This window comes from Caretta caretta, chromosome 10 (assembly GCF_965140235.1).
Source record: "Caretta caretta isolate rCarCar2 chromosome 10, rCarCar1.hap1, whole genome shotgun sequence".
Lineage (NCBI taxonomy): Eukaryota > Metazoa > Chordata > Testudines > Cheloniidae > Caretta > Caretta caretta.
The window spans coordinates 17,845,942-17,872,098 of NC_134215.1; the positions used below are offsets into that span (position 1 = coordinate 17,845,942).

A 26,157-nucleotide genomic window follows, 5' to 3' on the forward strand; every position below is an offset into this window, starting at 1 on the left:
GAGGTCCTACAAGCTTTATTTTATTTGAAGATAGATGAATCAAAAACTAAAAAATAAGTTAAAACTTTCATTGCATCAGAACAGTGTTAATGAATTAATCTAAGCAGAATTACTGCCAAAGACATATATTTAGAAGAAAACACTTGCTGTTTCAAATATTTTCCACATATGATCTACACTGCAAGCATCTCACACCACATGTATTTGGAATATGATATCAACTTCTTTGAATAATGTTTACTTTGTAAGTCAACAAACAGTCCTTGAAAGGAAGATAGCAGCAGTTTGCCACATCCGATGAAAAAAAAGAATTTTTACACTGGAAGTCTACTTGATGCAACTCTAAATATCTGTTGCAATGAATTTCAGGCTCCCTTTGCAGCTACTTTCAGAACAACAGACTGGGAAATAAGCATGTTCACTTCTACTAAATGAGCTCACAGCTTTTTTGTGCCAGAGCAGTGAAACAATCATAAATGTGTATTTTTTGTAAGCCAGAAATAAATATTTAATGTGATAAGCATCTTAAAGATACAGATCTATTGTTTCTAAATTATTAACACCAAGCATATGTATCAGAGAGAATATCTTAAGCATTCTTCGATCATCTAAGTATTTTGATTTCCTCAAGGAGCCTCATTTTATTTCAAATCAATTAGGCAATTTTTCATCTCTTTAATACTTGATCAACTTCAAAGAGGTTATCAGTTCATAGTTAAAAAAAATGGTGAGAAACTAAACTCTTAGTAACATCTTAGTCACAAAACATCAGCTTTTGCAAAAGACATAAGTGAATTTCAATGGAGACCAGTGAACTATGTACTTCCTTTACAAAACTGATTTTAAAAAAACAAAAAACAAAAACCCAAACGATAGAATGTCTAGAAATAAACATTTAAGAGATTCAGCCTATTCTGCATATATTTCTTCATCACTCCCCCACACTTAACTTTGCACCTTACCATTTACAAAAAAATACATTCACAAAGGTAAAAATGTCAAATTACCAATGGTACTAAAATGTACAACATAAAAGCATTTTCAAACTCCCAATTTTTGGTATCAATTACGTTGATTTGTGTATTATTTTCCATATCATCTAAGCACAGTATTAGGAAAAATAAAACAAAAATAAAAAGATCACGTTAGAGGAAGATGTATGTGATCACCAATAACTTTACTGCAATTTAACTATTTACAACATTATAAATCTTAGAAAGCTAAAAAACCATATAATCATAAAAATCATATAATCCATCCCCCTTTCTAATTAAGATTATTCCGTACAATACATTTTCTTGTGTTTTGTCCAGTCTAACTTTAAGTGTTCTCAGTTATGGGGCTTTCACTACTGCCTCTGAGAGACTTAAACCCTGATCCGACAAAGCATTTGAGTGCATGCTTAACTTTAAGTACAATTTCAGTGGCACTATTCAAAATGAGATCTCTCGAGCACGTTAAGTGCATGCCTGGATCAGCACCGTGGGCTAGGGAGTCATCATGACATTCATACTACTTTATTAGTAGCAGCTAGCTCTCCAACTACTTAGGGCCAGAATAAGCTGGTAATCATATAGCACAAAGAGTTTTACACACTTCATGCCTACCCTCAGAATTCTGAGCATGGTGGAGGGGTCCACAGCAATCTTATAGCTAGAGTAACATTCACTCATCTTTTTGTTTTCTAAATAAACAAAACTCATTATTTTTGTATAACACATGCATAGTTAAACTGACCTGGATAACTATTTTTAGAGCTTTTACTTTCTGATCAGAGGCCCAGGCATCCTTCAGTGACTGATTGAGGTCTTCAATCCGATTCATGTAATCTTGCTGAGTCAAATTCAACAGCTCTTTTTGTGAACCCTGACAAGAAAAAACAGCAGCATTTAATAAAGAGGCAACCAACAAAAAGAAGATACCTATTACTTAGCCAATCTATTAACCTTAAACCTAACATTTCCTAATTTGAGATTCATCAGCAAGGTTGGAACCTTAAGATCCACTGCACAGGCTCTGCCACTTGAGCTAACATGCCGTCTACGCTACAAACTTTTGCCAATGCAAGTTAAATCAGCATAGAGCTGCCGCAGTTGGTATATCACTTGTACACTTGCCTACTTGGTTCCTTGCATCAGTGCTGCACATACTCACCTGGAGTGCTTGTGTCAAAGCACAGTACGATGAACCATGGATAGGTATCCCAGTGTGCAACTCACCACCGTCCAGTGCACTCTCTTAAGAAGTTTTGGCAATACATAATGGAGCAGAAACAAGTCACACAGAGGTGACTGGGAGCAAGGGATTAACTTCCCAGGATTCAACTTTCCCCATCCCCAAATTTTCATGCCTTTTAAAAAAAATCCCATGAACCCACAAAGCCCTCCTTGCTGTCCACCATCTCTGACAGAAGCATGGAGCCTGCCTAACTGTGACCTATTGTCATGAGAGTTGCAAGCATAGGATGCACTATCCTGAGGTATCTGCAGAGCTGGAAAAAGAACCGAATCAGCAAGGAGCATGACAATTTCTTGGAGGATAGATTGCTGTGGAACAAAACAAGGACCAATTCAAGGTTGCAAATGGCATTCACAGAGCAGCTACAGGTAGCAGAGTGCCGAATCTAGGCCCAAGAAATGATTGGTGGGATTGTACTGTAATGCACGCTTGGGATGATGAGCAGTGGCTGCAGTACTTTCAGATGAGAAGGGGAGCATTCCCTGATCTGTGTGCCGCACTTACCCCAGTACTCCAGGGCAGGGACACCAAAATGAGAGCTGCACTGACACTGGAGAAGTGATGGGCGATAGTGCTCTGGCAACTTGCAATACCAGATTGCTACCAATCAGCGGGAAAGCATTTTGGAGTTGGAAAATTAACCATAGGGGCCATTGTCATGCAAGTGTGCAGTGCCATTGTCTCATGCTATGCAGGACTGTGACTCTTGGCAACGTGCAGGACATAGTGGATAGATCTGCAGCAATGAGCTTCCCCAGCTGCTGTGGAGCAATAGACAGCACTCATATACATACATATTATATATATATATATATATATATATATTCATATATATTCTTGTACCAGACCACCTTGCCACAAAGTAAATCAACAGAAATGGCTAATATTCTGTGGTTATGCAAGCATTGGTGGATCATGGGAGATGCTTCACTAACATCAGCGCTGGGTGGTCAGAGAAGGTGCACGGTGCTCACATCTTTAAGAACACAGGACTATTCAAAAAGTTACCTGCAGGTACTTTCTTTCCAGACCAGCAGATTACCACTGGCAATGTTGAAATGCCAATAGTGATCCTGGGGGACCAGGCCTACCCTCTGCTCTCCAGCTCATGAAGCTGTACACCAGCCACCTCAACAGCACCAAGGAAAGATTCAACTACCAGCTCAGCAGGTTCTGAGCTTTTGGTAGATTGAATGAATATTGGCGTTGTTTACTCACAGCACGGTCTTAGTGACAAAAAAACCCCAGTGGTTATAGATGCCTGCTGTGTCCTGTATAACATCTGTGAAGCAAGGGAGAAAACTTGCCAGCAGAATGAAGGGCAGAGATCCATCAGCTGTTTGTTGAGTTTGAACAGCCAGACACAAGGACTATTAGAAGAGCTCAATGTGAAGCTATACATACAGCTAAGGGAGGCTTTGAAAGAGCACTTTAACAATGAGCCACTGTAACATTATGGTGTATTGTTCTCTCCCTGATCCTGCTGTTTTGGGGCCTGTTGGGAATTATGTGGCACTTCGTGTACATCTATGAATAAACGGTGTCAATGCACCTATTCATTTTGTGGTGTTTGTTGTACATTTATGATTACTACACTGGTGGGGTTGTTTTTACTGATCCAATGAGTTGTGTCATACTATACAACAAGTGGGTGCTTTCAGTACCACCAGGCATTCTGCAGCATATGTTGAGAATTAATAAAGATAAATAATTTTCCAAACAACAGATTTTTATTGTGTAACAAAACACACTGCAAAAAAAAAATTCTGCCCAAATTAAATGCAAATACATTAAAACCTTCATACATTTATGGAACAGCACTTAAAGAAGTGGAAAGTGCATTCATGTCCATTTTACCTACACATACATCAACCATGGCTCTCAGGTCACTGTATGTGAAGTCTTTAAACTTCCCCAGGGTGGAGTGGCAAGGTAGGGATGCAGCCCCTGATGCTGCATGGAATATTGGGGCGGGAGGTGTAGGGAAGATGCTGTAATGGAATTATCTGTGGACTGCAAAGGGAGGCAAGCCCATGACTGTTGAATCTGTAGTTCCACAAGAGTCTGCAGCACCTGTGTTGGCTGCCGGAGATGCCCCATTATGTCCTGATGCATCTCCCTCTCCTTTTTCTGCACCTTTCTCCTGTCTGCTCTTTCCTTCTCCACACAGTCTGCAATATTCACCCTCCAGACCCTCTGCTAAGGATCTGAATCAGCACTGGATCTCACTGTACACATCACCATGAGTCCTCTTCCTTCTCCTCCTTGCCTGGTGCAGGTGTTCCATGGGTGTGGAGGGGTAACCCCTCAAGGTTGCAACTGCTGCAGCTACAGGTAAAACACCCAGAGGTACCATAGTCGGTACAGTCACAATGGAAAGTGAAAGTTACGATTCAGAACTCCCCTCCCTTGCTCCCCTAAAGTTTTAAACAAGACATGCTTATTGACACTTTTGCTTCAGAGTGCTTGTGGATGGCCCAACTCACAGCAGCAGCCATGATGAGTTTGACCTGGCAGGGACAAGGGAAATGAGGAGAGAATTGCTCAAGTGCATGAAATTACGAGAACCAGGCAATGTCACTGAATATTGGCACCGTCTTCCCACAGGCCACGGTGATTTTAGCTGATATCTCACTTGTGAGCATGACAAAGGCACAGAGAATACAGCTGCTGCTGGAGTCCTGAAGTCACAGAGGCCCATATGCTGCTAGCCTGTTTATTGCAATGGTGCCTGCCGAAGTTATCGCCAACTGGCATGGGAAAGTGTCCTACTGCAGAGGAAGAAATAAGGCTGCCATCCTTAGAAACTTTCTGGAGAGGATTGCAGAGTACCTCCATGAAAGTTTTCTCAAGATGGCTCAGGAGGATTCGAGGGATATCCCTGTGTACATACACAAACTGCTCCACATTTCCCCCTCCCCCCCACCTAACTCTACAGGGGAATGAAAAGCAGATAACTTACTTTTACCAGAAGAGGTAGTGGTACAACAAGGAGAAGTAAAGTTAACAAAAAGTCAATAGTAGTGTCCTGTTAAGCTGGGGGCACCATCAGTACATCATAATAATAAGAAATACAATTACATACTTACCCTGAGGTTCTTTCCCCTCCATCAGGCTCACCCCTACTCAATGGCCGGAACTCACTGGAGTGTGGTAGAGTATCAGACAGGTCCTGACTTGTGACATAGCGGGATCCCCTGATAGCATGTCCCTCCTCCTCGCTGTTCTCGCCACGGGCCTGCGACTCAGGCGCTTCAGAGGTTGCAGGCAAGGTGCTGGTGGGGTCTCCAACACATATGACCTGCAACTCTTTGTAAAATCAGCAGGTCTCTGGCTTGGCACCAGATCAACTGTTAGCCTCCCTGGCCTTCTGGTATGTCTGCTGGAATTCCTTCGCTTTCACATGGCGCTGCTTCAGATCCCTGTCATACCCCGTCTTCTGCATTCCTCACGCAATCTGCTCATAGATGTCCACATTTCTACAGCTGGTCTGTAGCTGTGCCTGCACAGCCTCTTGTTCCCACAGGCTAAGGAGATCCAGCATTGCCGGTCTACTCCAGGCCAGAGCGTGTCTTGAGCATGTATCTGGCATGTTCAGCTGGGCAGCAGCACCCAACAGTGGAGAGTGCTAGGTGTGCTCATAAGCTGGGCAATCAAGAAAAGGCACTTAAAACCCTGTGAAATTTTTGAAAGTGTGTGTTGTGGGGGGAAGGAGGAGGAAGAGTTTCTGGTCTCCATGACCCCTGGACAGCGCAGTTCGTGACCAGAGCACTCAGTGTTGGGCATTGGGGGACAGCGGCTGGAGGGTATCACAGATATTTGCTGACAAGAGAGGAAGGGTGAGACTTAGGAATCGTGGGTTCCATTCTAGGCTCTGGAGGGCTCTCTAGTGGGCATAGAACCTCACGCTACATAGTTTTAGGCTGACATTTAAAAAAAAAAAAAAATCAGCATGAGGCAGAAAAACAGCATAGGAAATATTACCCCGAATTAATTCTTAAAGTTTGGCAGTTACAAACAACGGAAAACTGCATGTTATAATGGGAAATGAGGAACCTTAATAATAGGCTGAGCTACCAGCCCCTCCCCTATAATAACTGTGTTTTTAATCCCACCATTTTAGTAGGATGCAACAAAACAACACATGCAAGTTGCTTGCTTTGTTGTAGCAACTCACTAAACAAATATAGCCCAAGCTGCAGAGATCAGAGCCAGATATGAACTTCCTCTAAATCCAGGGAGGGGAGATACTGAGTCTTGGGCTTTGGTTTAGGCCCATAGAACATTTCTTCCTGTACATATTCCCAGCATTTATGGGACTATTCCTGGTGACATCAGCAATGCTGGTGTAGAAACAAAGGTAAATAAAGCAGTTGTGCTGGCTCCGACACTGGAAACATTACTATACAATATTTGCCAAAAGGACAGAGAAAAATCGGGAGGCGAGATTCTGCTTCTACTGAAAAGGGCAAACACAATGAAAGCTGAAATAGATACATAATGTACTTGACAGTGCGCTTTTAAACCTTATACTCTTTATATTAACCAAATACCTTTAAAATATAAATCAGAGCTCAAAGAACACAAGCATCAGACTGACCCTCATGCTGTTAAGCCATTTTTTCTAATGCAGTGGTTTTCAAATTTTTTTTTTTTTTCCACGGACCACTTCAAAATTGCTGAGGGTCTCGGCGGACCACTTAATGACCTTGCCAAATGTTGTTTGTACCGTCAGCTAACTATTGTAAAGCATTTTGGATAAAGAGCTATATATTTAAAAAAAAACACTTAATAAACGTTTCTTTGTTCTACAAATAAAAGCACACAACTCTCATTTTAATATCAGTAGTCCTACCTTTCTAATGTGATGGATATGCCCTCTCCCCCCTACCGCGGCAGCCACCAAGCTGGGGCTGGAAAGTTGGGGGAGTCTCCTCTGCTGCAGCTGCCTCCGAGCTGGGGCTGGGAAGGAAAGGGGATATCTCCCCCGCCACAACAGCCAGAGCTGAGGCTGGGACAGAGGGCCATCTCTCCCTGGCAGCCACAGCCCTGGAGCTGGGGAAAGTCGCCTTTTTCTCTTGCCACGGCAGCCCTGCACATCCCAAATTCCCCCCCAAGACCACCACCTCACCTTTCACGTGCGTCTTCTCCAGGATCCATGCACCTAATTAGTGAAGCCATGCCTGCACTGCTCCACTAATTAGGTGGGTAGCCCTTCATTCTCTCACGTGCGGCCGCCCAACTGTGCACGTTAGAGAGAACTATCTGCGGACCACCTGAATGGAGCTCCCACGGACCACAGTTTGAGAACCTCTACTCTAATGAAATTCTGTATTCCTTTAAATTTTTATGAGGTTTTGTCATTGATTGCTATTAAGTTGTAGCAGCTGCAGAAATAAAGTGTCCTTTGGTTACTTTCAGGTCAAGTACAACAACAGGCCTGAGTTCCTCTAACCCTCCAATTCCTTTTCATATGAACACCATTCTATATCGTAAGGCTGTTTATGAACAATCAAAGTGTGTTGCAGAATGGTGTGCAGACCTAGGGCAAAAAGTTATTGCAAAGCTCCCAGCTACTAATTTGTGAAAAATAAAGAGCAAGACTCAAACATAGTCATATCAGAACTACAGCAGGTCACTGTAAAGGATTATGTAGCAGAAATGACTACCAGGAAAATAAATTGACAAATGGCGTGATGAATTGCAGAAGCAACCACTATTTTGTGAGTGAATACATTATATATTATTGAGATACACTTATTCTTCCACTAATAGAATCTAATCTGCAGATATTTAAGTAGATGTTACTTTTGACACATGATCCCTTCATGCTGAATTTATAAAATGAACACAATACTGTGTTAATCATGAGATCCAAGTTGAAGTTAGCCATAAAAGACATGGAGGCACTGAAGCTGAATTGGCACCAATTCAGTAAGGTACGTAAGCATGTCAATGGCCTTTCTGATTTCAATGGGACTAAAGTAGTTAAACATATGCGTATTAAGTGCCTGGCTGAATCAGTGCCTTACTTAGGAGAGATGTCAGTCTCTGCAACAAAAGACAGAATAAAAAGATTAAAAGTTGGTAGAGCCTACCAGACACCAGGGAGCTTAAATACAGCAGCTATAGGAGATAAATGATATGGATGTCAGCCCAGTGACTCTCCTTTTGGGGTACTGGTTGTCAATGAGCTAAAAATTTAGGCCCCAATTCTACACAGACATACACACACTTTCAATGGGACTACTCAAGTGCATGAAGTTAAACACTGCATAAGAGTTTGCAGAATCAGGGCTTTTAGGGATAAGCCAGAAAGTTTCTTAAATAGCTTTCATCTCACACAACTAATCTTTTTTCTCTTAAAGTGGAAATGTTTCCTGGACAGTTTGCTCACCTCTTCAAGGTCATCCAGCTCTTCTAGCCTTGTTCGCACCTTCTCAGAAACTGCTGAGCCAGGCGTCGTAGCTTTTCCTGTAGGTAATTATATCTTTGAGTTTAACATTTTCAAATTCTTAAACTATTAAAAAAAAAAAAAAAAGACTTGAGGCGAAGAGTCAGATTTAAATAAGCTAACAGTATCCAAGACCAAAACAGTGGTTCAACCACCTAAAGGCAGCTATTCAGCTGCTAGCATGAGAGACTCCGAGCCTGATTTTCAAACAAGACCTCCATTCCTGCAGGCACACAATGAATGTTGCCAAAGATTCATTCATCTTTTTCTCCAAACATTTCGTAGTGGGCACAGAATAGCAACTGCAGAAAGCGAAGCCTGATTTGAAAGAAAAAAAAAAAAAACCCAAACAAAACCAGACTCTAGATTTTTTATTCAGGTTCTTTGGGTAAGACGCTGGAGCCCTGTATTTCAAGATTCCACTTGCTATGGAAGGTTCTTTACTACTTCGCCTCGCATTCTTAACAGTTTTTCCCATTAACAATACAATTAAAACATTGCGTTAAAAATTAAGATTTTGGTGTCATACTAAACAGCCAGTATAATACTGGAATCCGCTCCTTCAATGCTTCTCTCTCAGCCAGGCTGAGAGAATTGTTGGACAGCTATGCAAAGCACTTCCTTCTATTTCCCCTCTTGTTCCCTTCAAGCAAGCGGGAAAATTAATAAAGACAAGCCAAATACCAAAATAATCTTGCAATTTTGGGAGATTTGGAGGGATAGTAACAGCCCAGATGTTTTTTAAAGCTGCAATGTAAATTACAGGAGTTGTAGTTTCTTTCAATTACACATAATAATGCACCCAGCAGCCACTAGATGGAGCAAGATAAATATTATTTTTCTTGAATTTGCAAAAATCCAGTGGGACTCATGAGCAACAGCAGTGAATCAGCTCCCAGTTGGAGAAAGAAAGCTTTAATCTGAATGCATGTTTTCACCAAAGGTCTGTCATTTGCTCTCTCCTTAAAATAATAGTCCCATGGCACTTGATATAGAGAAACTACTCACCTTTTTCAGAACTCATATACAGATTCTGCAGAGAAACAACAGCATTTTAGAAAGCATGTATTTACAAACTACTTACTTATTTATAAATGATTTAAGAAAGTGTGGATTGATTATTTTCAGTGCTGCTATTTATTCTATAAATTAATGGAGATATAAAGTGTGATTGTAAGCTTTTCGTGGCATGAACCATGTCTCTATTTGTGTTCTAGGAAGTGGCTAGCACACTTTTGGGCTCTCTAAAAATAATCAAGTACTACAGGCCAAAGATCAGCCAGTCTTCTTTATGAATATTTAAAAGCTAGAGCTGCTGGGATGGTTTTCCACTTCATTGCAAATTAAATGTACTGAATTTGTTTACATAGAAAAGGAATAGTCACAAGGTACTCAATTACTGTAGCCTCACAGTACCCATAGTCTATTAAGGTTCTTGCACAAAATTATTAAGAAGCGCACTTACAATGGAGAGTTTTTCAGTCGTCGTGTATCTAGCAAGGATTTCACCACGTTTGCTTGACCATGGTTCAAAGTCACTTCCTACAGCCAAGCTGTCATCTTTATCACGTTTCTTTCTTGTACTATCCTAGGAGGAACACAAACAAGGTGTTCAGCTTCATGTATACCAGGAAGACAAAGAAAGGTGACCAGATATTTTAAGACCTACTGTGTTTCATGTGTTACTGATCCTTGCACAGATTTACAACATTAAAAAACACAAACGTTACCAGAACTGCTAAAGCAAAAGAAAACAGGTAAATGAAATTCTCTGATTAGTTAATATGGTACTTTCTATACTGAAACAGCTCTTGCAAGAGCACAAAGAATCAGTTCTATGCAGGTCTATTTTATTCAATCTACTTGAGATAATTAACCTTGAGCTTTACCGTGTTAGCTGCAGTAGCCACTGGATCTGCTGTTGCTGCGAACAATGACAAGGGATCAGTACCGTCCAACACACTGCTTAGTGGGTCTATCATTGAACTGGAAGAAGAGGAGGAGGTAGAGGAAGTACTTCCTTTCCGACCCATTTTCTTGGTCTTGGATTCAGTAACCTGAAGGAGAAGTTCAACTGTAAAATTAAATGATCTACTTCCACTTTAATAACTTACTAGAGCACAAAGAAAAGGAGTACTTGTGGCACCTTAGAGACTAACCAATTTATTTGAGCATAAGCTTTCGTGAGCTACAGCTCACTTCATCGGATGCATACTGTGGAAAGTTTAGAAGATCTTATTATATACACACGAAGCATGAACAAATACCTCCTCCTATCCCACTCTCCTGCTGGTAATAGCTTATCTAAAGCGATCACTCTCCTTACAATGTGTATGATAATCAAGTTGGGCCATTTCCAGCACAAATCCAGGTTCTCTCACCCCATCCCACCCCCCACACCACACCACACACAAACTCACTCTCCTGCTGGTAATAGCTTATCTAAAGTGACCACTCTCCTTACAGGTTTCAGAGGAACAGCCGTGTTAGTCTGTATTCGCAAAAAGAAAAGGAGTACTTGTGGCACCTTAGAGACTAACCAATTTATTTGAGCATGAGCTTTCGTGAGCTACAGCTCACTTCATCAGATGTATACCGTGGAAACTGCAGCAGACTTTATATACACACAGAGAATATGAAACAATACCTCCTCCCACCCCACTGTCCTGCTGGTAATAGCTTATCTAAAGTGATCAACAGGTGGGCCATTTCCAGCACAAATCCAGGTTTTCTCACCCTCCACCCCCCCACACAAATTCACTCTCCTGCTGGTGCTAGCCCATCCAAAGTGACAACTCTTTACATAATCAAGTCGGGCTATTTCCTGCATAGATCCAGGTTATCTCACATCCCCCCCACCCCCATACACACACAAACTCACTCTCCTGCTGGTAATAGCTCATCTAAACTGACCACTCTCCAAGTTTAAATCCAAGTTAAACCAGAACATCAAGGGGGGGGGGGGTAGGAAAAAACAAGAGGAAACAGGCTACCTTGCATAATGACTTAGCAACTCCCAGTCTCTATTTAAGCCTAAATTAATAGTATCCAATTTGCAAATGAATTCCAATTCAGCAGTTTCTCGCTGGAGTCTGGATTTGAAGTTTTTTTGTTTTAAGATAGCGACCTTCATGTCTGTGATTGCGTGACCAGAGAGATTGAAGTGTTCTCCGACTGGTTTATGAATGTTATAATTCTTGACATCTGATTTGTGTCCATTTATTCTTTTACGTAGAGACTGTCCAGTTTGACCAATGTACATGGCAGAGGGGCATTGCTGGCACATGATGGCATATATCACATTGGTGGATGTGCAGGTGAACGAGCCTCTGATAGTGTGGCTGATGTTATTAGGCCCTGTGATGGTGTCCCCTGAATAGATATGTGGGCACAATTGGCAACGGGCTTTGTTGCAAGGATAAGTTCTTGGGTTAGTGGTTCTGTTGTGTGGTATGTGGTTGTTGGTGAGTATTTGCTTCAGGTTGCGGGGCTGTCTGTAGGCAAGGACTGGCCTGTCTCCCAAGACTTGTGAGAGTGTTGGGTCATCCTTTAGGATAGGTTGTAGATCCTTAATAATGCGTTGGAGGGGTTTTAGTTGGGGGCTGAAGGTGACCGCTAGTGGCGTTCTGTTATTTTCTTTGTTAGGCCTGTCCTGTAGTAGGTAACTTCTGGGAACTCTTCTGGCTCTATCAATCTGTTTCTTTACTTCTGCAGGTGGGTACTGTAGTTGTAAGAAAGCTTGACAGAGATCTTGTAGGTGTTTGTCTCTGTCTGAGGGGTTGGAGCAAATGCGGTTGTATCGCAGAGCTTGGCTGTAGACGATGGATCGTGTGGTGTGGTCAGGGTGAAAGCTGGAGGCATGCAGGTAGGAATAGCGGTCAGTAGGTTTCCGGTATAGGGTGGTGTTTATGTGGCCATTGTTTATTAGCACTGTAGTGTCCAGGAAGTGGATCTCTTGTGTGGACTAGACCAGGCTGAGGTTGATGGTGGGATGGAAATTGTTGAAATCATGGTGGAGTTCCTCAAGGGCTTCTTTTCCATGGGTCCAGATGATGAAGATGTCATCAATATAGCGCAAGTAGAGCAGGGGCTTTAGGGGACGAGAGCTGAGGAAGCGTTGTTCTAAGTCAGCCATAAAAATGTTGGCATACTGTGGGGCCATGCGGGTACCCATAGCAGTGCCGCTGATCTGAAGGTATACATTGTCCCCAAATGTGAAATAGTTATGGGTAAGGACAAAGTCACAAAGTTCAGCCACCAGGTTAGCCGTGACATTATCGGGGATAGTGTTCTTGACAGCTTGTAGTCCATCTTTGTGTGGAATGTTGGTGTAGAGGGCTTCTACATCCATAGTAGCCAGGATGGTGTTATCAGGAAGATCACCGATGGATTGAAGTTTCCTCAGGAAGTCAGTGGTGTCTCGAAGGTAGCTGGGAGTGCTAGTAGCGTAGGGCCTGAGGAGGGAGTCTACATAGCCAGACAATCCTGCTGTCAGGGTGCCAATGCCTGAGATGATGGGGCGCCCAGGATTTCCAGGTTTATGGATCTTGGGTAGTAGATAGAATATCCCAGGTCGGGGTTCCAGGGGTGTGTCTGTGCGGATTTGATCTTGTGCTTTTTCAGGAAGTTTCTTGAGCAAATGCTGTAGTTTCTTTTGGTAACTCTCAGTGGGATCATAGGGTAATGGCTTGTAGAAACTCGTGTTGGAGAGCTGCCGAGCAGCCTCTTGTTCATATTCCGACCTATTCATGATGACAACAGCACCTCCTTTGTCAGCCTTTTTGATTATGATGTCAGAGTTGTTTCTGAGGCTGTGGATGGCATTGCGTTCCGCATGGCTGAGGTTATGGGGCAAGTGATGCTGCTTTTCCACAATTTCAGCCTGTGCACGTCGGCGGAAGCACTCTATGTAGAAGTCCAGTCTGCTGTTTCGACCTTCAGGAGGAGTCCATCTAGAATCCCTCTTTCTGTAGTGTTGGCAGGGAGACCTCTGTGGATTAGTATGTTGTTCAGAGGTATTTTGGAAATATTCCTTGAGACGGAGACGTCGAAAATAGGATTCTAGGTCACCACAGAACTGTATCATGTTCGTGGGGGTGGAGGGGCAGAAGGAGATGCCCCGAGATAGAACAGCTGCTTCTGCTGGGCTGAGAGTATAGTTGGATAGGTTAACAATATTGCTAGGTGGGGTGAGGGAACCATTGCTGTGGCCCCTTGTAGCATGTAGTAGTTTAGAAAGTTTAGTGTCCTTTTTCTTTTGTAGAGAAGCAAAGTGTGCGTTGTAAATGGCTTGTCTAGTTTTAGTAAAATCCAGCCACGAGGAAGTTTGTGTGGAAGGTTGGTTCTTTATGAGAGTATCCATTTTTGAGAGCTCATTCTTAATCTTTCCCTGTTTGCTGTAGAGGATCTTGATCAGGTGATTCCGGTCACTTTAGATAAGCTATTACCAGCAGAAGAGTGAGTTTGTGTGTGGTGTGGTGTGGGGGGTGGGATGGGGTGAGAGAACCTGGATTTGTGCTGGAAATGGCCCAACTTGATTATCATACACATTGTAAGGAGAGTGATCGCTTTAGATAAGCTATTACCAGCAGGAGAGTGGGATAGGAGGAGGTATTTGTTCATGCTTCGTGTGTATATAATAAGATCTTCTAAACTTTCCACAGTATGCATCCGATGAAGTGAGCTGTAGCTCACGAAAGCTTATGCTCAAATAAATTGGTTAGTCTCTAAAGTGCCACAAGTACTCCTTTTCTTTTTGCGAATACAGACTAACACGGCTGTTACTCTGAAACCTGTCATTACTAGAGCACAGATTCTCCAAATAGCACATTTTTTCTCTCTGCTAGGAGTGCCTCAGCTATAATACTGGTACTTAGAGATTCTTTTACCATTTTTATTTCTATTTTCTGCAGCAAAAGGCTCTTTCTCCCCCACCTGTTCTTTGCTTCCTCCTCCCACTCTTGTTTTTATCCCTTCTTTCATGATACTCCTTTAGCTTCAAACAGCCTACCACTTCCTGTGCACCAAATACCCTTCCTTTTGTCTTTCAAATCCACCCTTGAAGACTGCTCCTTTCAAGAAGCTTTCCTATGCAGATCTCCCTACTGACCTTCCAGAGTCTGAACTGCTGCCCATGTATCATAGTCACCAGAGTTAAACTAACCTCTTTGAAGCAGGGACCTTGCCTCTTATGTGTTTTGTAGAGCCCCATGCATGCTTGCAATATTTCATAGAGTGTTTTTAAAACCACAGCTGGTTTAGAGGTAACCCAAAAACAACAAGTGCTACATTGAGCAGTTAGGCAGGTTACTGGTAATGTGATGAGTTGGTCCCAATCTGGTCTTTTTATATATGATGAAACATTTCATAAGTAATCAAGAAGCTGTGCGGGATTTGAGCTGTTCTGAATAGTAAGAGACGTTTTCTGGCATAACACATCAAGACTTTCAGTACTGTGTAAATAGCAACATAAACTCCTAGTACTATAGAAATGGTGGGAACTGCAAGCAGCTGGAGCATCCAAAACGTAGTTCACTGTTACTGCCAGTGACTTTAAAACCAAAACTTTTCTTCTAACAAATTCAACAGAAAATCAGAACTGCCTCTAGTTGCCAGCAGGAAACAGTAGTTTTCACTTTACAGTGATGTTATTTGCAAAGGCTCAAAAAGAAACTTACGGTAATGGGTTTCAGTGGATGGTAGTCCCCAAATTCCACAGGTACAGCCTCCAGTCTGCATGATTCAAACTCTGATGTGTAATTTCTAGACCTTGCATGCCTTAAAAAGCAAGAATAAAGAAAAAGTTTTATAGGTGCATCACTGTATATGTACCTGAGAGTCTGTAAATATGTAGTTATACATCACACTTGCATAGGTGCAGACATGTTTATACGCTTTTGGAAAGTAAATCAAATTGTATGATGTAAGGTTTCCCTTTGCATGAGAAGCTAATTTGTAAACTGACTTGACTACTTTGCTCTCTTATACTCTAAATAAAAACTTCCGGTCAGTACACTTGTGAAATGAGGTAACTGCCAGTTACTGTTCTGAATTCAAAGTACAGCAGTTGGATTCACCTCCATACCATTTAATTTAATCATCAAAAGGATCAGAATTAGCAAATAATTTACCCATTAGGTAATTTACAAAAGGAATCAATATCCAGCTGTTCCACAGTATTCACAATTAAAAGTTGCAGTGGCCAGCTGACAAGAGGAAGAAAGAACATAACCAGCAATGCAAGAACAAGAAATAAGTCATTGTACTAAAGGCTTCCATTCTTACTGAAAGTATTTTATTAAGAGAAATAATTTACAGCAAACTCATATTTTACAGTTTTTATTCTTAATCCGACTTGTTAGCCTGTTGACAAAACCAGACCTTCTTCCATAAAAGAAAACGACTTGTACTTGAAGAACAACATAGATAATGCACTCCAAGTGCTTTGCCTTAAAGGCTTAGCAGCAGATATTAACTCCAGTCACACCTTAATAGTTTTTCCTCCATTCTATTTTACTATTAATCCCAGTTTCTATTAATCGTTCACTATAATTAGAAATACAATTCATCTTTGAGGTGTGCCGTTAAAGTGGGGGAGAGAAATATAACCGGAGTTTCCATACCGAGACTGGACAGACCTATCAAGGAGAGCTAAGAGTTATATTTAAAAATACTCAAATATATTCTTAAATTCAGTAATACATCAAATGAAAACCCTTTAACTAGCACGATCTAGTGATCATGCATGGAACTGAGAGTAAAGATTCTTGGTTTGAGTTCCCAGCTCTGTTACTGTTTCTTTGGGGGCAAAACAGTTTCCATACATGCAAAGTGGGTATAGTTCTACTCAGCTCACGGAAGCGTCATGAGACTTAGAAGTGTCTATACTCGGCATTTCAGCAAACATTTTCCACCACTGGTACCATACATTCAGCTCCAACAGTAGAGCAGTGGTGATAGAGCTGGTGTAGACAGGGATCGTAGCAGCAATCAGCAAGACCTGGTTTGAAAAGGTTTTCTTTCCCTCTGCCCACTCTACCTGGAACATTTTCCTGACTGTATTTTAATTTTAGAAATATTAGGAATGCCCAACTTGCCTTCCATTTTATTACTGAAGGACTTTTGGGAGAGCTCAAGGATGTTTACTGGAGCTCTGGTGCCTTAATTGAACCAGCAAGGGTATTGAATGAACAAAGGCTTCCTTTATCGAAAACGCTAGTCCTTAAAACTAAAAACAAAACAAACAAAAAAGCCAGATTTTCAAGAGCTAAGCTTCCATTTAGGCACCAAGTATTAAGTGTCATCAGCTTCCTTTGGGCACAATGTGCCTAAATAGGAACTGAGCTCATTTGAAAATCCTGCCAGTGTCTAAAAATTAATTCCCCCCTCAACTTTCACTTTCTGGGATTTTGCAATGTCACTATTTCACTAGTTTTCTTCTCGTCATTATAGTGTGTTCTAGTCTAAAAGGAATCTGAATTTCTTAGCGTAAAAAAGTAGCTGAAAGAAACAAAATATTTTAAAAGGGCAAAAACCCCAATTTCTCCCTGCCTCCCCACTTCTTCCCCTCAACTTTGCTGGTAATCTTTTTCAAAGTGAAAAAGGAATCAGACTACGTAATTATTATTTAACTGATAGACCTTTGTGGCACTCTTGCTATTGCAATTCTGTAACAAGAAATCAGAACAAAGTCATAGCTGTGCTGATCAGTGGAGAAGCTTTGAAGCCTAATTAGATACAAGCAGAGCAAGAACAAGAGTCCAGTGAAACCCACGTGCCTATTCCTTTTGTTTTCATTATCTTCGATTTCCTGCCTTTACTATACATGAGCATTTTCTTGAATTTACTATTGTTCCATGCTTCAGTGACTCTCCTTGTTCACTTGCTTCATGGGTTTATTAGAATTTGTATGAAAATATGTACCCCACACTCTCTACTGACTCCTAATTATAACATTTCTCAAAAAGAACAGGAGTACTTGTGGCGCCTTAGAGACTAACAAATTTATTAGAGCATAAGCTTTCGTGGGCTACAGCCCACTTCATCGGATGCATAGAATGGAACATTATATATACACACACACACACACACACACACAGAAGGTGGAAGTTGCCATACAAACTGTAAGAGGCTAATTAATTAAGGAGCTTTTTTTTTTCTCCTGCTGATAATAGCTCATCTTAATTAATTAGCCTCTTACAGTTTGTATGGCAACTTCCACCTTCTCTGTATGTGTGTGTATATATATATTCTTACTATATGTTCCATTCTATGCATCCGATGAAGTGGGCTCTAGCCCACAAAAGCTTGTGCTCTAATAAATTTGTTAGTTTCTAAGGTGCCACAAGTACTCCTGTTCTTTTTGCGGAAACAGACTAACACGGCTGCTACTCTGAAATACAACATTTCTATTACACTGTTATACTTACAGTTTTGTCAGCATTTCCATTACATCTCATTTATAGGGGTTTCTAAACAGCATTTTAAAAAAAAGTCCTTGACAGCTGAAGCTTGGCATAACAGTCTCAGCCTAAAGGCAATTGTATTATAACTAAATTTTAAGGCACCATTTGCTCTGTGTATGCATGTACACGAAGTGAGCTGTTTGATTCTGTAAGCATTTTTTAAAACTTACATTTACATTGTTTTAAGTGATCAAGACCGCTTGTAAGGTAATTAATATTCGGGGGAGTGCACGACTGGTTTAATATTATCTTCTATTTATTCACTGAGGAAGGAGAGAGAGAAGGTTAAACCTTCCATTCTTGGTGGAAAGCTCATGACTATGGAGCAAGCTTTCATCAGAAATCAGACTGACTGATCCAGTCTTCTGGGAAACCGTAAGGTCCATGTCCACATGCAGGCTATACCCTATAACAGGCAGGTTGCCTTGTTCTACCTGAGTCTGGCACTTAGAAGAGCAATGAGGGAAGAAAAGCAGCAACCACGTCTATTGGGAAGGCACCCCTTTTATTGGAATGGATTTCTATATGTATTGCGACAATGCACCTCCTCCACCTCGGCGGGTACCGCGTTTCCCCCTCTGCTGGTGGGAGCATGGAGTAAGTCAGCCCCACTCTGGACTGTATTTATTCTCCCACTTGCGGGTTTATTTCCCAATACTTTTCTGGCAGGCCTCAGTGCCAGCCCAAGGAGTGCCCCTCCACCCAACAAAAAACACAGTTCCAACTCAAAACAAAGGGGAATGCCTTTTCCTACCACCCTGTGAGGCTTTGTTATTGGCCCTGGGGTGCCAGTCCTTCCCCTAAACAGTCTGTTACATAGCTTCCCCTGTAGGGAGGAGAGCAGCCCTCCACCCTGGAGCAGACTCTCCCTGATACCACTAGCCCTGCACTGCCCTGTCTCTCCTTTCCCTCTTTTCACCAGAGAAGGAGTTTGTAAAGGTCTCAGGGAGCCCTTAATTGGACTCAGGTGTCTCTACTGCATATTCCCCTAAGTATGTAACATTTTAACACAAGCGTTTCCTTAAAATAGCTTGTTTGCAATTTTCACAAAATAAAGTTTTGTTCGACTAATATCCAAGATTTATTTTTTGGTTTAGCTATTATCCCCAAACAATGGTCTGTAATTAAATTGCTAACAAAACCCTAATGAAATGGGCATTCGAGAAGTATTAACAGAAAAACTTCAAGAATGGATCTTAAGAGGCACCTGTGGACATATCTGACTTTAAGCCAAATATTTGATATTCTTTCCTCACTCATAATATTTACAAAGTCTCATTTTGATATTAAACTATTAAAAAAGTATGTGGGTGAGTACTATATGGAAAGTTTCAGCCTGGAATGAAATTCATTCAAGCAACAAGCTCCTTTTACTTTAAAAGAGGGCAATTTATATTTTTTAAGCATCTTGAAAAGCTATTTTAATAGTGATGCAAATAGCACACTGGGTATCTTATTGTGCCCCTTCATTTCAGAAAAAGCTGTGCCTCCATCTGAAAGCTGAATAAATTCAATTTATTATTTAAAGGAACAAAAGCTTCAGGAAAGCAAGACTTCCAAAATCAGGAATTAGTTTATTTACAAGCAGCCATGCAATTTATGAGGAAGGGAAACAATTATTGCACATATTTTTCTTTATCTTGTCAAAAGAAAAAATATTTCATCATTTCCTTATCTTGCTTGCTCTAACAGAAATTGTACTACGTAGCTTATTTCCTAAGTATTTTCTTCAGTTCTGCATTCAGTTTTCCAGAAGTAAAGAAACATTTCATATTACTACAGAAGCAGAATTTGTAACCTAACATGAACCAATAGGGACATCCACTGCACTACAAGAGGAACAGAATTTTTATCTGGCTTCTTTCTCCTCCCCCCATCCCTCTCTTTCAAAAAAAAAAAAAAAAAAACATTATAAAATCCAACACAATCAAATTAGATCCAAATTCTGACTGCCCTAGATTGTTCTTGCTTATTTTTAAAGACAGTACATAAGAAATTCTGTTCACAGGACATCTCTAACACGCTCCTGTGAAGACCTGTACACCCACAAAGCTACCTCATTATCCATCTTCAAATCCCTCCTCAAAATTCTATTTTGCCCTGATACCTACAAAAAAAAAAAAACCTGATAATGGTTAGGCTGCCAACGTGCTGATACCACTGCCTATCATGCTGACCAACACAGGCTCACTGTTTCCTAGTACTCCCCTGTCTGCTTGCGTCCATCTGTTCTCTCTTATTTAGTTAGGGTATGTTCAGACTGTTGAGGCTATACAGCCAGCATATAACCGCATCGTACAGATGCTGCCTACATGGACAGAAGGGGTTTTCTGTCAGTGTAGAAACATCATCTGATGGTAGCTACATCAACAGATGTATTCTTCCATTGACATGCCTGCATCTACACTGGTGCAAACCTACACACAGGTGTGTTTTTTTCAGTAATTTTTTTTAAAGGTTTCAACACAGTGCCTTCCAGGCACCTCCATGCTACTGCTGTGATTTGGCATTTTGTAAGACCATCAAAGAAAAAACAAATATAGGGTTACAGAGAGGAAAAAGCACATGGAGCCTTTATATATCCTACATGAATCACAGAGCAAACTACAGCAACTCCTTTGGGGTTATCCCATCTTCTCACAAAAATGCAAATAAGTAACACCAATCCCACATTCTTAAAACAGATCTGAATGTATCTCCCCTTCTTCAGAGGAAGGATTTTACTGTGAGGTTCAAGTATATTTTTTTAACTTCTTTCAGATAGTCTCAGTTGCAGACTTGTGATAATATAATTTCAAGGGTCTTTTCATGGGGGCATTTGAAAGAAGCACTGTCACTGAAGGAACATGTGTGCATGTATCCAAATTAGAAATGAACTTTCTAGAACATTGCCACAATTGAATAGCTTACTGCTATTTCATTTAGGCTTCTGGCTTCCTTTTAGACCCCTTCCAAAGCAGCAGTCCTGAACCAAGGAGGAAGTTATCGGTGTTGTTCTTGATATTTGTTTTACTGTGGAAGTCCCTTACAGCACAGAAAGCTTTGGTCAGGGCTACCGGTACAGATTGTAGGAAAGGAGGGAATTAAACTTTACAGCAGCTCCACTGCATGCACCTCCGAAACAGGTGAGCTTCGCACCTGGGGGAAGGCCACTGCAGTTTTGCACTAGGCTTTCGGACTGAGTTAGCGGAGAAGCAGGGAACAGACTAGGCAGGCTGACAGAGCAGAGGTGCCTTTCACCCTCTTTTCTTTAAGCTGGGGGACAGGGAAGTCCCCAGCCCACCCCGCTCGGGAGTCTGTAGCCGGGCTCTGCTTTAGCCCGTTGGCTCCAGACAGGGGAAGATCAGGGACCCTTCCCCAGGAACCAGCTCCCGCCCAGCCCAGCCGGAACTGCTCCACCTCAGACTACGCGAGTCCAGACCCGTTGCCGCCTTCCGCCACCTGCCCGGCTCGGCTCGACTTGACTCGACTCCCTCCTCACTCAGCCCTGACCCTTCCCGACACCTCTACCCGTGCTTCTCCCAGCCTTACCACGGGAAGGCAGCCATCTTGCTTCCTTGTCACGTGACCCTCCTTCTTCTCCCCCCCCCCCCGGCCGGGTCTTTCACCGCCCTCTCCCCGCTCGCCCCGCCCCGCCCCGCCGCCAAGGCTGCCATGATTGTGCGGGGCAGCCGGAAAGGGAAGGTGCAGGCCCCACGCGACGGCGGCGGATGGCTCTCGCTGAGCCGGGGGGCAGCTGCTGCACTCCTGAGCCAGCCAAAGCCCCGCGCGCCGACGCCGTGTCCTAAAGTGAGAGAGCGCAGCCCCGCTAGGCACACCCCAGGGGCTAACGGCTACCCCCCAGGGAAAGGCTCCTCCCCCACCCCACACACTGAGGGGGCTAACCCCTGGGGAGAGGCTCCTCCCCCTGCCCCACATACGGGGGGGCTAACCCCTGAGGAAAGGCTCCTCCCCATGCCCCACACACTGTTGGCAGCTAACCCCAGGGAAAAGGCTCCTCCCCCACCCCACACATCGATGGAGGCTAGCCCCATGGGAAAGGTACCTCCCCCACCCCACACACTGAGGGGGCCTCCCCCACTCATATTGGGGGGATAGCCACATGGGAAAGGCTCCTCCCCTGTCCCACACATGAGGGGGGACTAACCACATGGAAAAGGCTCCTCTTCCCATCCCACATGGTGGGGGGCGACCCCTGTGTGTGACACACCTCTCCCCACTCATACTAGGAGCTAGCCCCAGGGGGGAGGCTCCTTTCCCCACCGCACACACTGATGGGGGAGCCTAACCCGCTGTTTAATTTATAATGAAAGAGGTGCTAGGGGCTCAAGCAATTTTTTTTACTTTCATAACTGACATTGCAAGCAGAGGTGCCAGGGGTATGAACTGCCAAGCCTAGAGGTTCCAGGACTCAGCCCTGGCACAAATTAAGCACTGGCCTCACCTCGGGGAGGAAGATGTCTCCCCCCACACACTGCAGGCACCCTTTCCTCGACATCCTGAAGGGGTCTTTTTGGAGCCCACACATGCACCTTGAGGCAGCTTTCCATGCAACTAGGGATCAATACAGAGTGAGCCTCTTCCAGCCTCTCCACAACAAAGTGGCCTCACACATCCCCTATGCACTGCAGGGATCTCACACTCCCCAACCTGAGGAACTGGCACCTTGCCCTGCTAGGCACGGATACACACACAAAGTCTCATTCTCACACAGGCAGTGATGTGGTCTCCCCTCCACACCCATACTGAGGTGTGGGGAGGCTCTAGATGGGTGAACTCTCTCACAGGAAGGGAAAATGTGAATGAAGTTGTTCCCCTCCCCAGTGATGGGGAAACCTTGACCTGGCATGTAGTGTCTATCACAGGCAGTCAGTGAAACCTGGGGCAACAGGTCAGATCACTGCTTTGGTGAGGTCAAATAGCACTCATGTCAGTGAATATGGACCATTTGGTTAGCAATGGATTAATCAGGAAATACTGTACAGTACCACTTATCTGTACATATGTACTGATAGCCCCAGGCTCCCAAATCCTGTAGACTCACTGACTCCCATTTATTCAGCTAATTGCAATCATTTCCCCCAGGGCTGATTAGATTACATGCCACCCCACATTGCTATTCTTCACTGTTAGGATAAAACTTTTATTTCTCCACACCAAAGCAAGATCCCAACTCTGATATTCAGATGTCGGCAGTTGCATACATATAGAAAGACCAGAATATTAGTCAAGATCCACCATGGAGAACTGAAAGCAGAATTTTCTTCTCACTCTAATTCCTCAGCGTATGCGCAGTGTGCCCCGCCATTTGATAGCATTGGCATCAGCCAGGTGAAGAGCCGGTAGCCCACTGTCAAAGTCAGTCAGCAGGCACTCATCAAGGATATGTGACATAATCTGAAATTGACCTCATCTACATTGCAAGTTGTTAGAGAAACCCCATTTGAATAAATTGGACACAATTGCTCTGTCCTGTTTGAAACCGGTTCAAGGATGACCACAGGTGCCTTGGCAGGTCAAAACCTGGTGGACAGATGGTTGGGTCGGTGACGAGTGATTAACAACTGTCGTAGCTGTTGTCATTACACCAAGCAAATTCCACTGTCGTGTCCTGTGGCGGCATAAGTGACCATAAAGGACATCTAGAAGACATGTGAACTGAACATGTCTGAGTACAGAGGCACATCTCATTTCTCACAGCTCTTGACCAGGAGCATGATGGAAGCCCCCTCATGGCAAATATGAGACAGTAATTAGATGTCATTGTGTAATTTGGATAATTTCAATCGGCCTTCTTAAAATTAACCCTGTAGTTTTAATTAGGATCAATCTATTTCACCTATCCAAAACTATTGTGTAGTTAGTGTGTGCTCTTAGCCAGGTGCAGCACCCAGCCACAGGAGTGGCTGTATTTCTGTGGAGGGTGAAATAAGATTTTATAGAGTACTGCTTTTGATCTACATATGCAGCTCTCACTGACACCAACTGAAGTGGTGAATGCAGCTCAATACAGCCTTTGCAGTGCTTTAAAAGGTATTCTCAGGCCTCAATTGTTATAGTTAGTGCTTAAAATAATTGTTTTAAATGACATCAACAGCAAAAATGTTTAAAACTATCATCATCTAAGATGAACCAGACAAATTCAGGTATCACTGACTCTATGTCTTAAGAGTTTATGACTTAGTAATAGGGAATGGTAAGATTTTATTTTATATTTTCTGATGTGCAAAATACATCTAATACTATTTTACACTTGTATAGCATCTTTCAATGATGATTATAAAATGCTTCATTTTTGACAATTAGGATACATAAACTAAGTGACTTGCCTAAGATCACAGAACAAACCAGTCATAGAAGCTGGAAAGGAACCCTGGCATCCTGACTGTTATATCTATTTCCAAACAAAAAACATTATTTAATGTTACTTAAGGTTTTCTTCACTAATAAACTAAACCATGAAAAAGTTAAGAAATACAAAGGCAAGGCTTAAAAAGTTGCTAAGTCAAACACTAAAAAATGCCAGAATGAATGGTACCTGTGCAACCTTATTTCAGCCCCCTTCTGTATATGCATAATAATCTAACCTTGACTTTGCTGCTACCATTTGACTACAGCCTGACTTGGCAGCTTTTAAATCCTTTTTCATTCTTAAGTTTGTATTTTCTAATTTTTTATGGCTTAATTTATTGATCAGAGCAAACTTTAACATTAAACAAAGATTTTGGTTATAAGTTTCCTTATTTTTTTTTTATAGAAAGAAAATGTTTATGTATGTGCTATTTAAATAAAACATTTGTTTAATGGTTACGGTTTCACAGCAGTGGAAAAATAAGATTTACTGCAGCTTCTAGATAGGGACTCAATCATAATCTCTCTTTTTAAAAAAAAAAAAGGTAAATACTCAGAAAGTCATAGTCTTCAATTTGGGACAAAATATAAACTATCCATGAAATGGAATTGTGTATTTTTTTTATGTGACTTTTACTTTCCTTAAAAAAAAAAAAAAAAAAAGTTACCCTCTGAAAAGAAACAGTGTGACCTACCGCTATACAAACCCAAAGGAGCTCATGCAAACTTAGTTTGCTTTCCTTCCAGCTCCTCCCTGGACTCTTTTTATATTAATGTTAGGGGAGTCTGAGGTAAATCAGTATTCAAGGCAGCCATTGCTATGACAACCAAGGCAACAATGATTCTCATCAAGTATTTGAATAAAGTAGAGGGAGGAATAATGAGTGGCTGATTGTCTCTGAAGTCCCTGCTAATGCTCAGGAAGCAGCAAATGTGCGGTGTGGGGGGAAAAAAATCGTGCTTTTCTGGTGTTTCAGTTTCCTCAAACTTGCTAAAAATCCAACAACATGCTAATAGAAAACACATATTGGAGATCATTCCACACACATTAATTAGTGGCTGAAATTTGGTTCAAGTTCCCCATCGCATGTTTCCAAAAAAGGGTTCAGAAAAAAAGATGAGACACTAGATGCAGACCGTGTAAAACAGAAAATTCTGATGCAACCTAACTGTGGTGTCGCTCCTGCAAGACCGTAATACCCCTCTATTAAAAATTCTCCCTACTTAGAACAGAAATTCCACTAACATGCGCCACCACAATCTTCTGTCCCTTCAATATTGTTTTCTTTACTTGACTTCAAGGTTCAGTCCTTGACTTTGTCATGAAGCCTTTTTAAGACGCATACAATTAAAGCCATTTTCATTTAAACTGCATGAACATCAATAATTTAAAGAAAGATCTGGTTATTTGCTCTGATGTTTAAATTATTGAGTAATATCCATCAAAGTTAATCAGGAGTCCTTATTTAGCATGTTTTATTGGGTTCATGGATGACAAATGTCCTGGGGCTTTTTGTAATTTGTGTATTTATAGTGGGAGACACATAATATATTTTCTGATTATGAAATGGTGGACATTTTTCCTCCTCAGATTTGTCTGGAACAACTGCTTATCCTCCTCTAAATCTGACTAATCAGATTCAGAGATAA

The 26,157-nt window shown here is 42.0% G+C and overlaps 1 protein-coding gene across 4 annotated transcripts in view; it reads right to left on the reverse strand.

Moving 5' to 3' along the window:
* VPS35L (VPS35 endosomal protein sorting factor like) overlaps window positions 1-21,744 on the reverse strand; it is a 119,347-nt gene extending 97,603 nt beyond the window's left edge. For all 4 annotated transcript variants that reach the window (XM_048866258.2, XM_048866257.2, XM_048866255.2 and 1 more), the window contains exons 1-7: window positions 21,688-21,744; window positions 15,370-15,469; window positions 10,582-10,749; window positions 10,158-10,280; window positions 9,701-9,725; window positions 8,636-8,712; window positions 1,738-1,866 (exon numbers count right to left, since the gene is read on the reverse strand). In XM_048866258.2, coding sequence (XP_048722215.2) covers window positions 1,738-1,866; window positions 8,636-8,712; window positions 9,701-9,725; window positions 10,158-10,280; window positions 10,582-10,749; window positions 15,370-15,469; window positions 21,688-21,704 — 639 coding nt within the window. In that variant the 5' untranslated portion in view covers window positions 21,705-21,744. The remainder of the gene's footprint in view (window positions 1-1,737; window positions 1,867-8,635; window positions 8,713-9,700; window positions 9,726-10,157; window positions 10,281-10,581; window positions 10,750-15,369; window positions 15,470-21,687) is intronic.
* Window positions 21,745-26,157: the final 4,413 nt, after the last annotated feature.